The 17,022-nt window shown below is 46.0% G+C and overlaps 2 protein-coding genes across 4 annotated transcripts in view; both read right to left on the reverse strand.

The window, feature by feature from the left end:
* CD58 (CD58 molecule) overlaps positions 1–4,928 on the reverse strand; it is a 38,790-nt gene extending 33,862 nt beyond the window's left edge. The window contains exon 1 of the mRNA XM_036924473.2: positions 4,712–4,928. Within this exon, the coding sequence (XP_036780368.1) occupies positions 4,712–4,781 (70 nt within the window). The 5' untranslated portion in view covers positions 4,782–4,928. The remainder of the gene's footprint in view (positions 1–4,711) is intronic.
* Positions 4,929–9,421: 4,493 nt separating this feature from the next.
* The window catches only part of IGSF3 (immunoglobulin superfamily member 3), an 89,394-nt gene continuing 81,793 nt past the window's right edge, over positions 9,422–17,022 (reverse strand). For all 3 annotated transcript variants that reach the window (XM_036924472.2, XM_057500586.1, XM_057500585.1), the window contains exons 10-11: positions 14,389–14,856; positions 9,422–12,611 (exon numbers count right to left, since the gene is read on the reverse strand). In XM_036924472.2, coding sequence (XP_036780367.2) covers positions 12,361–12,611; positions 14,389–14,856 — 719 coding nt within the window. In that variant the 3' untranslated portion in view covers positions 9,422–12,360. The remainder of the gene's footprint in view (positions 12,612–14,388; positions 14,857–17,022) is intronic.

Below are 17,022 nucleotides of genomic sequence, written 5' to 3' on the forward strand. Positions count from 1 at the left end.
CCTTTGTCGCACTATACAAAATATTCTCCCCCCAGCAGCCAGAATAATTCATTTAAACATTCCAGTCATCATAATTGCACTCCTGTTCAAAACCCTCCAAAACTTCCCATTTCACTGGGAGTAAAGTCAGTCTTCAAAAAGGTCCTGAAACTTTATCCCTAGGATAGCCCTGACTACTTTTACAACTCCATCTTCTGCTACTTCCCATACAACTACCTCCTTCAAGTTCTTTAAATGCTTGCAACCAGTCTCAGGGCTTCTGTGGCCCTCCCCACTGCCTGGAATACTTATTACTCCCCCAGTCAATCACCTGGCCTGCCCCTTCACTTCCTTAAGGCTTTGCTCAACTGTCACCCCTTTAAAGAGACAATCCCCTCACTACACAATATGTAATACTAAATATTAGAGAATGGTTGAATGAGATATCATACATCTGCCCTCCACAGAGTACTCTGTACTTCGAAAAAAGAATGAGGATGATTTCTATGAACTCATACGGAATGATTATCCAGACATATGGATAAAAGACAAAAAAAAAGTCACAAAGGCTACATAGTGTATGTTGCTATTGTTGTGTGATCTATTTATATCTGTAAAAAGAATCAAGAAAGATAAAACAGAAACTGGTAATATTTGTTATGGGTAAGGGGTATAGTGGGAATAGGGTTTCTCCAGCATATCTTTTTATATAGTTTTGATTAAACCATGTTAATATTTTACATACATAAAAAAGAAATCAAGGGGGAAAACCCTAACACTGGACAGAAACAAATTAATGCAGCTATATATCAAATTGATAACCACACAGAGAAAAAAAGAATTAATCTGTTACTATACAGAATCCTATACATATTCAGTGGGATAAATGGAAGAATAAAAAGAACTGCAAAGAAATCTTGAACTGCATTTAGTGAAGTCTGTGCTCGGTGGTGGTATTGGTATTGCAATTATGAAACTTTTTGTGTTTAATGTAGATTAGAAAAATATACTGATGTTACCAAGAATACAGTTCTTGCTGTGGAGAAGGGAGATGTAAGTATGGAAAGAAGGGAGGGGAGAAAGAACCACATTGTCAGGTTAGCCACAGCAGTAACAGGATAAGCTCATGATTCTGGGAAAACTCTATTTCCTAGCTCTGAAAACTGGCAGGGCCTAGAAGCCATCACTCCAGCAGCCTTGTGCGCACCTAGATCCTGGTTTCTAAATACTATTGTCTACCAAAAGGAACAACGGAATCTAACCTGAAGCAGGAAAGGCACAAAATGAGTCCAGAACATCTTTCTGTGCCAGAAAGTAAGGAAATGCTCAAAAACCAATGGAAACATGGCAAGAGGACACTGAAGTTTGCAGGGGTTTGCGCTTGCCAAGTTTGGGATTACTAAGTACCAGAATGGATAATGACAGGAATGCCATCTTAAACAATATCCATGAGTCCATACTAATACCAAAACAATAACATTAAAAAGCTCTTCATTACTGACAGACGTCAGTAACGTATAAAGAAAAATAGGGATAGAAAATATTTTAGTGATAATGGACTGGGGGAAGAATCATAAATGGATGCTAAATACTGGGGAAGAGGATATTCAATACAATCTTTAAATGTCATGTAATAAATCATGCATTCTTTACAAGCGGAAAATGGTGCTTCTACAATGGAGAAATCCGGTGATCTTACCTTAACCAAAAAATTAGCATCTCCAATAATAGGACAAATGGATGACAAATCCTGATGAGATGCACTGAGTAGGACACAACACACTTACAAAAAACTCCTGCCCAGAAAAGTTTTAACCAGATCTAATCATGAGGAAATAGACAATTCAAATCAAGGGACATTTTATGAAACAACTGACCCAGAACCTTCAAAAACAGTAATATCATAAAGTACAAAAAAAAGTTGTCAACAATTTTAGATTAAAGCAGATTAAAAAGTTATGACTAGCAGTGTATGATCCAGGATTGGCTTCTGGACTCTATCAGAAAATAGTATTATATTAATGCTCTATTTCCTGACTGTGATAATGGTTCTGTGGCTTATTGGAGACATATTGTTCTTAGAAGACATGTTAAAATATTTTAGGGCAAGGTGTTATACAATCTGCAACTCTCAAAAGGTTTAACAAAAAGAAAAAAGAAAAAATTTAAGTTTGTGTGTGTGTGTATATAGAGAAATAAACCAAATGTAATAAAATGTTAATAACTGGTGATTTGAGAAATGTGTAAGTTCACTATATTATTTTTACAAGCTATTGTAAAGATTTTAAATATTCCAAAGTTTCGAAATATTAAAAAATACTAACCACTTTCACTCCCCTTTTCTCTGTGTCACTAAACTCTATTAGCAAATTTTACTTTACCACCATGTAACATCTATATATTTACTTGTTTATTTACTTGTTGTCTATCTCCCTCACTATAATGTAAGCTTCACGAAGGCAGGGAACTATGTTCCTGGTTGCATCCCCAGTCTCTTCTACAATGCCTGACACACAGTTGACACGCATTAAGTATTTGTTGAATGACTGATATTCACAATCATTCTATGAAGTAGATACTATTATTATCCTTTTTCTTGTGTGCCTTTTCAAAAGCAAAGATACTGTGGCACACAGAAGTTAGCCAACTTATCAAAGTTATAACTCAGATGAGAGGCAGAGCCGGGGTCTAAAGCTGGGTATCTGACTCTAGAGCTACTGCTGCTAATCAGTGTTAGCTTCCCACTGGGGCAGGCTCAGCCACCAAAGGGCTCACCTTTTACAGGGCTATGCCATCATTTAGTCTTGCCCTTAGTGCAAGGCCTATTCAAGAAGGTGCTGTTCATACTTGCTGAAAAAAACACGAATCAACACATGAATTAGGTGTGAGGGACCACATGAGGGGACTGTTCAGAGAATCTTGCAGGAAGACGTGAGCCTTGGTGGGTAACCTGGGGAGGGCTGGTGGGTAAATTGGGTTTTCAATGGGAAAGAGAGCACAGACAGAGGCAGTGGGGACCAAAGGGGCATTCTGGACCACACAGAGGTCAGCTCATCTGGAGGAGTTACCCATCCATTCAATCTGTGTGTCTCTTCCCCTTTCTCACAGCCAGCTGCATATGAAATCCTCACAGTTGTTTGGGCCCAGTGATGGTCTCTACCCTGGCCTCTCTGCCTCTAATTCCTCTCAATTGCAATCCTTCCTCTTAACTGCTGCCAGATTATTCTTCCAAAGGGCATGGTTCTGATTCTGCCAGGCCCAGAAAGAGTTTGTCTTTGCCTGCAGAAGAGAATCCTAGCTGCCAAAGGGGACATTCAGGGCTCTACCATGAGGCTTCTAGCTCCTGTGACTCTCCAGGGACAATGAATCCCTCCACCGTCCAAGCTTACACTTTACACTCTGTCCCCTGTCTCTCTCACCTGGTCTCCTGGTGGAATCTTCCACATCATGGTATGTCCACATACCACCTGTCCTCAGAGGCCAGGTTCAAATACCTCCCTTCCATGAAGTCTTTGCTTCACAAAAGATACCTGACTGCATAAAAGATAATGCTTTCTTCCCTCTGCAGCACCCCCATAGCACTTTGTGTTTAGCCTCTTTTACGTTTACTTTGGTGCTTCACAATATAGGTACTTCTGAGCATTATCTCAACCCTCCCCTCCTAAGCTGTAGTCCATTGACGTACTCCATAAACGTAGTCCATATGATAAATACATAAAAAATATAATAAATGTAGTCCATAGGCACTCAATAAATGCTGAATGCAGAATGGAGACTGCAGACTTACCTGGTAGAATGGCAAAGAGGCCGCAATGGGGAAACCTCAAGGAGAAGAGAACTAGTTAAGAGATTATTACTATGCCCCAGGGGCCTGGCTATGACTTAACTAGGGGCTTGGGTGTGGTGGGGTTTATGAGAGCAAGGAGCTAAAAATGGAGACAAAAATACCTATTTTATGGTGCTGGTGTGACGATTTAGCTTTAGCGTAAACGGCATGAACGTCAACTCTAGACACTCACACGTTAGATGCTTCATGTTTTTAGTGGGGGTAGAGGAGCACCAGCTACACTACTTAGGGATCCCCAAGGCCATGGCCCACTCAGACACTTCTCTCCGCCCCGCTCCCCTTCCAGCTGTGGGGCGATTCTGAAACGCCGCCTTCTTTCCGCGGAAAAAGCCAAGAGCCGCGCGCGCGCGGGTGGAAGTCTGGCCTCCTGAGCCGGGACACCCAGCCTGGCCGCGGAGGGCGCGCGCGGCAGCCCAGCGCCCTTCTCCGGGGAGGTCGGACCGGCTGCCCCGACCCCAGCGTTGCCCAGCTCACAGGCGGCGGAAGCAGTGAGGAAGTCCGCCCAAGTTCTCGGCGCCCGCGGAGGGGCAGGGGGCCGGGATGTCACTCGGCGGTCACTCGCGCCTTAGAGAAGGCACCCCCTTCCGGAGAATGCTGGGTGAGGAGAGCGGGGACGGCGGGCGGCGGCCAGAGGGAGCCCCAGAGAGAGGAAACGCGCGGGAGGGCGAGCGAGCGGGAGTCCCGTCCCCTTCCTTCCCAAACAAGACTCGGGCGTCACCGTTTCTCCCTGACTACCCAAAGGGCACTCGGGGATGAAATGATAACTCTCCCTCCCTGACAAGGTCCTGCGGGCAGCCCAAGTCGCAGGGCCCCGGAGCCCCGAGGCCACCGACACCTCCCGGCGCTGTCCCGCCCCGCGGGGTCCTGGGGAAGGCCGCCACTCACCGAACCGGAGCAACAGGAAGCCCGCGCTGAGGAACCCGACGGCCCACCCTGGGGCTCTCCCCGCGGCCATGACGCGTCGGCCGGCCTCTGCGCCAGAGGCCCGGCGCGCAGCAGCCCCGGCAAAGCAACCGCTCGGCGCCGCAGAACCGGGCGCGCCCCGCCTCGCAGCGCGTCCCGCCCAGCCTCGCCCGGGCCAGTCCCGTTATCGCCTCGGCGCACGTCCTTCCTCCCCCGGGAGGCGGGTCCCGCCGCCTCACCGCCCCGCCCCGCCCCGCCCCGCCCGCCGCGCCGGGCCCGCCCCCTCGCGTCCTTCCCCTTCCCGGTTACGCCCTCCGCGTCTCCGGGCCCTCGCCTCCCGTCTTTCCGCAGTTCCCGCGCGGGGGACCTGTCCTGTAAGAGTGGCTAGCGTTTTAAAAATCGGGTTTATCTTCGTTCCTTCCTCACCTACACCATTTTTCCTTGGCATTTGGAATGTGATGGAAGCAACTCCGTAGCTGGGGTGTGGGGAAGTGGGGGTGGAGGGCTGTCGCTGCCCGAAAGCTGCGCGAGGGGGGCTGGCCCCAGAGGTGACAGAATTGCTGAAGGACAGGAAGGCTCGGAAGGACTATTCCCACAGCGCTTTCTAGCAGCAGCTGCCGCCGCGTGGAGCTTGCTTTTTCTGCTGGCTACTCAGCTGTTGGGACCCTGGACAAGACAGCCTCTTTTGAGCAACACTTTCCTCAAACACTGAAACAAAAGGAACCGCGACATTTTAGACAAAAGCTAGGATGTGTGGGATTGGCTGGCGCAGCGCACTCCTGCCCACCAAGCGCCGCTGTCTATTCTCATTCAAGGGCGTATCACTTTTTCCTCAATCCTCACCGCTATCCCCAACTTCCTTGCCCCGGAGCAGGGATTTCCAGCCTGTGCTTTCTCCCAGCTCAGTTTCTTTTCTGGTACCCTCTTGTTCCGTCTTAACTGTGGACTTTCCCTCAGATTGAGGAGTCATTAACTTCCTCACTGGCCGCCCAAATAAATCTATGTCTTGCCAATGGGTTTCAGCCCCTGGCAAGTTCACTATGGATTCAATGTGACCAAAGAAAATGACAGTAAAACGTTCTTGGGGTGAAAGGGTTATATTTTTTTCCACGGTGGCAGGTCAATCACTAAAATCCCGTTCACTCAGAGCGAGTCTGCATGCAGCAAGCCAGTCTCTGCCTCTGGGCCCCTCTGCCTGCACAGTCATCCCACACAGCTGGCCTTTGGGCCTTTGGGCCTTTGGGCCTCTGTCCCCGGTGCTGCCACCACTCCAGCCTCTGCTCTGCTCTCCTGCAGCCCTGCAGCCATGCCACCATGTCACCCAGAGCACTGGGCAGAGCTCCTTATATTGAGTCAATAGCAACGTATTGCCCACATGTGTGCAGTGAACTAGCCAACCAGGGCCAGGTGAGAATCCTGGCCACAGGAACCCTCATTTTATCCACAATCTGTCACCTAAGCTGCAGCAGGACTTGGAACTCCCCATCTTAGTGTTTGGTTTCCTTGATTGACTTGCCCTCTCCTCAAGTCCATCTGATCCCAAACCAAATTACTGTACTCTCAGAACCAGCAATTCACAGCAGCCTCGTCTGCCCCCTTTATTTCAGAGAGAAGCACCAGAATTGCCCCCTGCCCAGCTGAGGGAGTTGAGGAAACTTAGTTACCATGAGCAGAAACCTGCCTCCATGAGCAGGACCCCAGCTCCATCCCTCTAGCTCCATCCACGTTGTTGCAAATGGGAGGATTTGTTTTCTTCTTATGGCTGAATAGTATTCCATTGTGTATATGTACCACATCTTCTTTATCCATTCATTTACTGATGTACACTTAGGTTGCTTCCATTTCTTGGTTATTGTAAATAGTGCTGTGATAAACAGAGGGGTGCATATGTCTTTTTGAATCTGAGATCTTGTTTCCTTTGGGCAAATTCCTAGGAGTGGAATTCCTGGGTCAAATGGTATTTCTATTTTTAGTTTTATGAGGGACCTCCATATTGATTTCCACAATGGTTGAACTAATTTATATTTCCACCAGCAGTGTAGGAGAGTCCCTCTTTCTCCACATCCTCACCAGCATTTGTTGTTCCTAGTCTTTTTGATGTTGGCCATCCTACCTGGTGTGAGGTGATATTTCATTGTGGTTTTGATTTGCATTTCCCTGATGATTAGTGATGTGGAGCATCTTTTCATGTGCCTGTTGGCCATCTGAATTTCTTCTTTGGAGAATTGTTCATATCCTCCACTCATTTTTTAATAGGGTTATTTGCTTTTTGGATGTTGAGGAGTGTGAGTTCTTTATATATTTTGGATGTTAACCCCTAGTCGGATATGTCATTTACAAATATATTCTCGCATACTGTAGGATACCTTTTTGTCCTACTGATCATGTCCTTTGCTGTACAGAAGACTTAGTTTGATATAGTCCCATTTGTTCATTTTTGCTTTTGTTTCCTTTGCCTGAGGAGATACATTCAGGAAAAAGTTGCTCAAGTTTATATTCAAGAGATTTTTGCCTGTTTTCTTCTAAGAGTTTTATGGTTTCATGACTTACATTCAGGTCTTTGATCCATTTTGAGTTTACTTTTGTGTATGGAGTTAGACAATAATCCAGTTTCATTCTCTTACATGTAGCTGTCCAGTTTTGCCAACACCAGTTTCCCATTGTATATCCATGGCTCCTTTATCATATATTAATTGACCATATATGCTTGGGTTTATATCTGGGCTCTCTTTTCTGTTCCACTGATCTATGGGTCTGTTCTTGTGCCAGTACTGCTGACTGACAAGCCAGGCCCTGTGTTAAGCACACTACCTAGACTAATTTAATTATTGCTGTACCTATTTTTACATGAGGAAACTGCGGCTCAGAGAAGGTAAATGACTTGCCCAGGGACAGTAAGGGACAGAACTGGGAATACAGCTAAGGCCAAGTCTGAAGCGCTACTCTTACCCTTTCATACAGGAGCAGAATGCAACTTCTGGATGGACAGCCATGCTGCTGTTTGGACTGGCCAGCAGGAAGTGACAACCCACACGAGAGCAGGGCTGAGGAAAGGACTGCCCAGTCATCTGGGGCTGGGAAGTATCTCCCAGGATGTTATCTCTAGGCATCGGTTGAGGAATGATTCATTAAGTCTTCCTTCGCTGGAGCTCCTGACCGATGAGCACTGTTAGTTTGTTCATTCAGAGAAATGTTGCACTTCCACCAAGCATTATTTTTAGCACTTATGCGAGGTCTAGCAGAGCTCATGAATCAAAAGTGGCTCAGAAAGGCTGAACCTTCAATGTGTTAGGCAGTCGGCCAGAATGGCCCATTCATATACTGACTTGCCACCAAAATGAGGTCTGTATTTTTCATCCTGTGACCAGGGTCGAGGGGTTGTTTTATTTGCTTGCCACTGTAGATAATCGTGGACTAGAAGGTAGGAAAGGAGGGCTCATTCAGTCTGCTCATGTGGCATGGGGCTGCTGCTCTGCCTGGCATGTCACTCTGGTACTCTGGCTCTAGTTCTTGCCAACTTTGAAAGTACCCACAGGAAGCTTAGGAATCCCAGAATCTAGTGAACAGAACACTCCTTCTAAGCCTGCATACATGAAAACTGTCTCTGCTTGTAGGGGGAGTGTACATTCACTTCATTTATATAAACACTGGGCAGACTGGCACCCAAAGTGTAGAAGGGTGATCTTATTCCATAATATTCTTATTTCCCTTTTTAAAAATGTTCCCTGGCAGAGAGAGCATTTGGAAAAAAATTTGACAAAAATAAAAAATAGGGCTTAAACATTCTAGTTACCCATGGGATAAATGATTTACATTTCAACTACTGGCCAAGCCAGCAGCTGCAAGAAGTTGATAAGGATGCAGCAAATGGGGCTGCAGAGCAGAGGAAAACACGTATTAAAGCCTTTGAAAGGTTGGATTTTAACAAGAAGAAAAAGAGAAGAAAGTACCTCCCTCTGCTTTTTACCCTCTATCTAGCTCTTTTTGCATATTCTTTTGTGATTTTTACAGGATTACAGACGGGTTCTGACGAATCATATGGCCCGGCTATGGTTTTAAATCTTTCTGTCATTCTTCTCACTTTTCAGACATGGTGAACTCCTCCAAAACATCCCAGCATTGGAACTGTGCAGACAACAGAGACCTAAGTGCTGTGTGGCCTCACTGAACAGGAATGCACAGCTAATCCTGGAAAGTGCTTGCTGAATATCTCACAGTCAGGGTATTTCACAGTTCACAAGGTGGGGCCTTGCTGCAGAGGCCCTTGATGGCCAAGACCATCTGCTCTCTTTCTCCATTAGTCTCCTCTCACTCCATTATGACTACCTAGTACCTCCCCCCAAAAAGAAAGGAAGAAGTTATAAGCTCTACATTCTGAACTTGCCTATCCAGGTGTGTTGTGTGCACAAATTTATGGGCAGCATAACCGTGAGAGTCAGAGTGGATGTGTATATTTATTATGACACATTTTCAGCAGACAGCAGTAAGGTGTCTTGAGAAAGACGTGTTTTTATCATTTGTACAAGGACACACCATTTGGCCTGGGAGGTGGGGTGTGATAATAAAGGCTGCAATTCATGAACCCTGAGACTAGCAGGCCAATGCCACAGGCAGAACTCCAGGCCTGCAGGGCACAGTTCCACAGAGGAGAGGGGCATCTGATTAAGTGAGGAGAAAGAAGGACAACACAACTCCAGGAAATGTAAACAGCCATATTTTCAACATAATTTACTACAGGTCTCTGAAGTGTATATAAAACATTTTAGTGCAACATTTTACAAATAGTTTTCCTTTTAAAAAAAACAACAAATAAAAACAAATCAACAGCTCTCTACATCATGCATTGGTGGTTTTCTTCTCCCACCTATTTTTCTTCAAGAATTAACGCAGAGAAACCATTGTTCGAAAAGAATATGAAAACTTGCTACAGAAACACCCTGGTGAAAGAGGGTGTGGTCACATCCATTTCCTGGAATGGGCCTTGCACAGTGTAGTTTTTTCATTAATGCAGTATCAGGTATGTAGATAAGTGAGAGTAGTTGGCAGTTTTCCTCTCCGGGTCTCAGCCAACTCAAGCTCTGGTACGCATTGTGCAATGAGGTCTCCCAGTCACTGGGAGGCACCATTACCATTCGTCTGACACCGCATTTCCTTAGAAGTGGCCAAAGAAGGTCTAGGGATTTTCACAGAAAGCTGAAAAGCTCACCCCTTTAAAGGTATCCCCAAGCCCAAAAGAAATACACAGAAAAAAGAATTATTCAAATACTGGCTTCGGTTGTTTTTCCTTTTACATCTCCTCCAACTGCTTCACATATTTAATTATGTGCAGCACGTACTTTTCACAGCTGTGAGCCAATTCAAACTCAAATCTTAGTTTCACACCCCAGTCCCAGCCAGCCTGCTGGCATCTTTCCATTCAAAGGAAAAGTCAGTCATCTCCCCTCACTCACTCAGTCTATAAATGAAGGGTCAGCAATTTCCCACTGAAAGCCCACACCCCTGAAATGAAGAAATGGAGCAAAAGACTGCCTTCTTCCCACACCACTGAACTGAATGATTCTGTACCTTAAAGCGCTGACACAGCATAATATGACAATGAGCATATTAGGCACCAGCAGGATTAAGGTGGCGGTGCCTACACCCCGTCTCATCAGAGTGTACTGGTGTGTCTGGAGGAAAAGGCAGGTCTATTAAGCCTGTCGGAAAACAGCTGAGCAGTCACCTTGCTTCTCCTCCGCCAAGGCCCAGCACAGCGTTTGCCAAGCACCCAAGCCACCTGCACAGCCCCAGACCCTGATGAGGGTCAGTGCCCACAGGCCCGGGGAATCCCACAGCCTCCCCTGCAGTCTGTTCAGTCTCAGAACAGGGTTTCACAGCAGTCTCTCTGGTTAGATTTTAGTTCTAGAATCTGTGGTGTTTTCAAATGGGGAACTCCCTTGGGATGCAAGATGCAAGTTTGTAGGGAAAAGGTGATGGCACTTTTGGCTAGCAAAACATGGGAAAGCAGGGCATAGGAACATCTTCAGGGAGTGGTCAAAAGGAAGCCCTTGCAGCCAGTGATGCTCCAGGGGAGTCAAGCATTTTGCCCAATAGTGTAAAATGACAGAGTGACATTGGCCCTTGTAGGTTTTAAGGGGCAAATAAAAAGCTGTCATAACAGTGAACAAACAAATTACCTAAAACCACAAATGAGAGCTAAGAAATAGAAGGGTAAAAAACCTACACCGGCATGTGATCACTTTCTGCTGAGACTCAGTAATACAAAAGGATTATGAAGGCTCTGTCTGGACCTCCTCTGGGCAGATATTCTTCCGGCAGTGAGATGCAGGGAGAGAAAAATGGTGAATAATAAAAACATCAGTATCTTTGAGGAAAATCTAATTGGAAGGAAGAAGAAAAACCTAGTCTTCATACCTCCTGGGAGGCAGTTATTCCTCCCCACTCTTCAAAGTCAGGCTCTGGAAATCCCCCTCCCACCTCTGACTGTCCCACTCATCAAGGAATTTAGCTGTCAGCTGGCCCCAGTGCCCTCCCACGGTATATATGATGGCTGCTCGGGCCCCAGGAGTCCAGCTCGGTGCTGTCCCCTTTCCAGGCTCAATGGCTACTGTCCCTTAGAATCTGACAAAGCACCTTAAAAATAGAAGCCTGCTTGCTCACAGTTACCAGTTAGAGACTGCCCTTGCAGAACAGATCAAGCCAACAGCTAGCCTCAACAGCTAGCCTTTTTCCCTTCCTTTACTAATCATTGGCTTTGATCAATCTGAAAGTCAGTGGCTGTTAAAAGCAGCCCTCTGCTCACTTTAGCTTGCAAAGTGTATGCATTCTGGAGCTTTTGACTTGTTCTCCAAAGTTTTCTTATTTTTTGGCAAGGCTAGGATAAAGCCTATTTTTGCCTCCCTGATAGACAGGCTGGTTGGGCACCATCCACTCCTAATGGGGTCTATGCAGGGTTTCTCTTGTACATACACAGTTCTTTGAAGCAATTTTCAATGCTTTCATCTTGACTACAAAGTGGTTCCAACAACTCCAGCTGTGGGAAAAGATAAGATACAAAACGGGCCCACACTGCACATAATTTTCAAGTCTTATTAACAAAGTAAAAAAATGTTTGGGTATATTTTGATCCATGGGTATCATTTTCAAGTGTGCAAAACAAAAAGTCTTGGAAGAGATTCCTTTGTATTATAAAGCACGTCCTTCCTTTTGTTATCAGTTCCATGTATGAGAAATTCGTCCATAACATTATGGAATCCAGAAAGTGTAAACCAAAGGGATTTAAAAAGAGTCCATTACAAAGAATAAGAACCCCTGTAACATCTATTTGCGAATACTATATAAACCAGTGAGTAGATGTGGCCACCTGGTGCTACTCACTACATTACCAAAAGCAAAACCAAGAAATCTAATTCCTTAGGATAAAGACATCTGCTTGGAAACAGCTAACCAACCACGAGTGCCACTTAGAGGCAGTCTGTCTCTGACTGATCTGGGGACTCTGAGCACCTCAAGTCTGACAATTTTCTGCAAGAGCACTCCACCATTTAGGTGCCGTCTGCTGTCTGATCACAGAGTAAGAGGCAGCAAGGAGCATCTCAGCTCCTCCATGGCCGACATCCCCTCGGACCCCCTTAGTCTATGGCTCCTGGGTGGATACTGAGCACAGGAGGCTCCAGGCAAGTGGGGGAATAGTTAAGGTGTGGTTCCTTGATCCACAGCAGGGGTACCCCATTCTTCCCGTCGGAGTTCTTGCTCGAGTTCCGGCTCTTGAAGCGTACAAGCAGGATGGTGATGATGAGGATGCCGAAGATGGGGAAAGGGTAGAAGAAGATGAAGTAGAAGAGCGCGTCGTTGGAGCAGATGACAGACTGCAGGGTGGAACCTGAAAGGACCGCAAGGGAGACAAGACAGTGAGGGCTGAGGACCTGGCCGTGTTCCTGAAGCCCTCACCCAGCCCAGTGGAAGTGGCCTGACAACTCCCGCACCCACCCTGTCTCTCCCCCACTGCTGCTCATGGTGGGGACAGTGGCCTTGTAATCTTGCTTTCACAACAGCACCTCCTCCAATTCACAGTTGTAAGTTCAAAGCAATGCTTCCACTTCCCGCGGTAAGCCAGTACCGCTGCTCGGAGAGCCATATAATAAACGGTAGTTTGTTGATTGTGAACTGTACCCAGATGGCGAAGAAGCCGACTCCACTTCACGCCAAACCTCCTGCCCTGGTTACACTTTACATGTCTCTTTGCACTTAGTTGTGCTCCAAACTTCCTCTGGGATGTAACATGTTATCTCCCCACTAGCTCCTGAGAGCAGTTTTACCAGGAACGATGCTTACATGATTAACGAATGCCATTATGGACCATTTACAAATGTTTACAGCATATCTGTGTCTGTGGAACATAGTCTTAATTATTCCTGGATACGGAGGAGCATGTGACACGGAACCCCCAGACCCAGCCAAGGACTGTTCTATGACTCATGAGACCTCGGCAGGAGCCTGGCCTCTGCAAGCCTGCATTTTCTCTGTAAAATAAGGCAGCTGTAGGATCTCTATGTCCATAAAGCTTAATAGATTTGGGCATCCTCTGTGGGCTCAGATAAAATGTTCCCTGTACTTTCATACAGTGGGGTATTCAGTAGATTGTTAGGGGAGCTAAGTATGAATCAGGTTTTTTTCTGCTTTCCTTTCTACTGCATAGCTGTCACTCATCAATATTATTAAGAAAATGTACACTTACACTTATTAGTTTTTCAAAGTATATGAACTTGCTGATAGCCACTTCTCACCTGTTAAAACTTCAATTTCATAAGGGTTTTTTTGAATAAACAGGAAGTAATTAAAAGAAACAGCTGATAAAACTAAAAAACTCATCAAACTTAATGTGGTAAAATGTGTTGACTGAAAAGTTGCAATTTCTAGCAAAATTTTTATTTCTGCATTATGGGCCAATCCTACTATATCAGACACCATTTTCAGTCTGATACATTCTCTACATTTTGACAGAAAGCCAACCCAAAAAGTGCCTTGCTAGAACAAATTATTCAGGTCAGCAAGTGTTTCCCCTAGTCTCCGCTCAGAGGGTGCCTCAGGATGATGAGAACTGAGTTCTGGACCATTCTGTGGCATGGCTGATGGTGAGCAGAGCTGCTGCTAGGCTCTTCCTTGATGCCCTGGAACAGTATTGCCCTTCTAGCTGCTCATCGCAACTAACCATGCAACTTCCACTGAAACCCCCATGTCCCCCTCCGAGAAAAAGAAAGAATGACAGTGATGTACTCGGCTTCCCTTTATTTATTTTTTTCTTGTCTTCTGAGTCTTAAACACTTGCTAATTTACTAAGGAGAGACTAGATTTGATATTCTAAAGAGTAACAAAGTAACAGCTAACAATACACTTACCTAATGAAATCTTACTGAACTAGGCTCTGGTGGTTCATCAAGTCTATTATAAAGATTAGATGGATGTTATATTTTAATTCCTATTCCTGTTTTCTGTATGGGCTACCAAGGGTCAATTATATGAATTGGTATATCAAATCTTAAATGCCCATGACCAGTGAAAAAAATGGTTTATTAACCCATAATCAAGCTCTGATTTTTAATTTCCAGCCCAATGGAATCAACAGTGACATCCTTCCCCTGTACACTGGGAAAACTCACTTGAATCCAGAACACGGATGCCAATGGGAGCCGACTCCTCCTCTGTCAGCCGGTACCATTCCTTCTGAGGGCTGAGCAGCCACTCCTCCACATGGCAGGAGTAGTTACCCGTGTCTTGGAGGCTTGCCTGCAGCACTGTGAGCCGGTAGAGCAAGGGGGAGAGCCTCTGGAAGCGAAGCCTGCCCTCCCAGGGGCTGCCCTCTGGGCCAAAGACAGCGTCTGGGCCCACGCTCAACAGGGGCATCCGCTCTGTTGGGTCCTCTTCCTCCTCCACCTCCCCATCATCCTCCTGTTCTTCCAGGTCAGGGCTGCCTCCGTTCCCTCCAGGTTTAGTCCTCAGGGAATACCAGGCCACAGCAAAGCGGGAATCCTGGCTTGAGCGAGACACAATGCTACAGTCCAACTGGAAAGCTGCCTTCTCAGACACTGTGACATTGGGGACCACTGTGTCCACCTGCAGGGCAGCATCTGTAGGAGACAAAGGACAAAAAAGGGAGAAGTGGCTGTTTTAGTTTTTTGCTCAAAACAACCTAAATGTCCATCACTAAATATAGTAATATAGTAATACACAACAGAATACTTACTGTCCACCTATTGAAAGAAACATTATAGAAATTATAGAAACATTGAAAGAAAGAAAGGTGGTACTATGTGCAGAGATAATGGAAGGAGATTCAAGAAAAATTGTTAAGAGTACAGAATACTGTGTATTCTACATATCATGACATGCAGAAGAAAATCTGTTTTATTCTGAAATATGTCTCTGCTTATATTTGTATGGAGTGTCTGTGGAATTCACAAGAAGCTGGTAACATGGGTGCTTATGGGAATCAGGTGAGGGAGGGATGCTAATTTTCACTGTAACCCCTTTTAGTGACTGGCTAGTGCCCCCCCACAATTCATGTCCACCTGAACCCTAGAATGTGACCTTATTTGGAAATAGGGTCTTTGCAGATGCAATTAGTTAAACAGGGTCATACTGGATTAGAGTAGACCTAAAATCCAGTGGCTGGTGTCCTCATGAGAAGAGGACTCACACAGGCGCAGAGAGAGGACATGTGAAGACAGAGGCCAAGACTGCTGTGATGCAGCTACAAGCCAGAGAATGCTTGGGGCCACCAGAAGTGTGGAGAGGCAAGAAATGAGTCTTCCCCAGAATCTTCAGGGGGACCATGGCCCTCTGACATTTCAGACTCCTAGTTTCCAGAACTGTAAGAGAATACATTCTTGTTTTAAGCTGTGAAGTTTGTGCTAATTTGTTATGCAGCCGTGGGAAGCAAATCCACCCTTGCAGCAGGGTCTGAATTTTAAACTGTGCATATATAGTTCATTGCCTGCACCAGTGAATCCAAGCAGGTAAATATTCTCCAAGGACTGAAGCCAAACAACAGATGGCAGACCTGAGAGGAGCCCTCACCCTGCCAGTAGGATGACACCCACAGTGTCTTCCCCACTGAGCTGGGAGACACCGGACAGCCAGAGAGGTACCCAAGCAAGTGAGTCACATCTCACAGACACCACCAGATGGTTGTACTCTGTTTCATTTGCCGCCCCCTCCCCTCTTTAAAAATTTTTTTTTTGGCTCACTAGGGTAGGTTCTAAAGAAATCATTCACTCCCTACCTCCTAAAAGGCCTCCCTTCAGCTCTATTTATGAACTGCTCATGAGACATGCCAGTGTAACATCAACAATAGTAGAGTTACCAAATTGGATTCTACTTGGATGAAGACCGGACAGATGCAATACTTTACAGGAAAGTATTGACCTGGGCTTTCAACAAATTGGCTTCGAGTCACTCGCAGGTGAACACAAGGCTGGGGCTCCTACCACTGCCAAGTCCCTCCACATGCTCCTGGTCCATCTGGAATCTCCGTGTATACCACCTAGGAAGTGGCTGCAGGCACAGAGCCCAGATCTTGTTGGGGCAGATATGCTGGAGGGCAGAGAGTGGCAGCAGGACAGGGAATATGAAGTCAGGTCACAGGCAACCCAAACTCGTTTGCTCATGGGGTTATTTCTCCAGAGAGCACAGCTAACAAGAATACTCAAAGCCAGCAGAGGAGAATACAGCAGAGCAAGGGGCAGTCATGGTGCTTTCTTCCCTCCGGGGTCAAACACTTAGGTTAGCTGAATCATGCTAGCTCCTGGTGGCTGGCCACTGTGCTGTGATGGACCAAATGGAGCTGGGTGGTCAGAGACCACTAGACCTCCAGTTCCCCGGAGGGCACCCTCCCCACCCACACTCCCTTGCTTTCTTTTCATCTAAATGCCCACAGTGTCTTCCAACCCCTCCAGTTGCCTTGCCTGTATTAATGACTCAATATGAATTTTTTTGAATGAAATTAATTTTACCTTCCCACAACCACCCTCAACATGCCTCTGGCAGTTTGGTTCCCTGTGTCTGTCCCCCTCTAGAACAGTCCCAACCACCTCCCTGTTCAGATTCGACACTCTCCTTTTCCAGGTGTAAGCCACAGGAGAGGAGGCTGTCACAGCCCCTCCCCTCTATGTCAGGATGACTGCTCCCATGGCCATCACTCAATGGCTGACTCCCGGTCTGTGTATGACGAATGTGGCTTTCTCTTACCCAGCTGTGTGAGTCAAACACAACTTCTAATCCACTCAGCTACAGTC

Source organism: Manis pentadactyla, chromosome 4 (assembly GCF_030020395.1).
Source record: "Manis pentadactyla isolate mManPen7 chromosome 4, mManPen7.hap1, whole genome shotgun sequence".
Classification (NCBI taxonomy): domain Eukaryota; kingdom Metazoa; phylum Chordata; class Mammalia; order Pholidota; family Manidae; genus Manis; species Manis pentadactyla.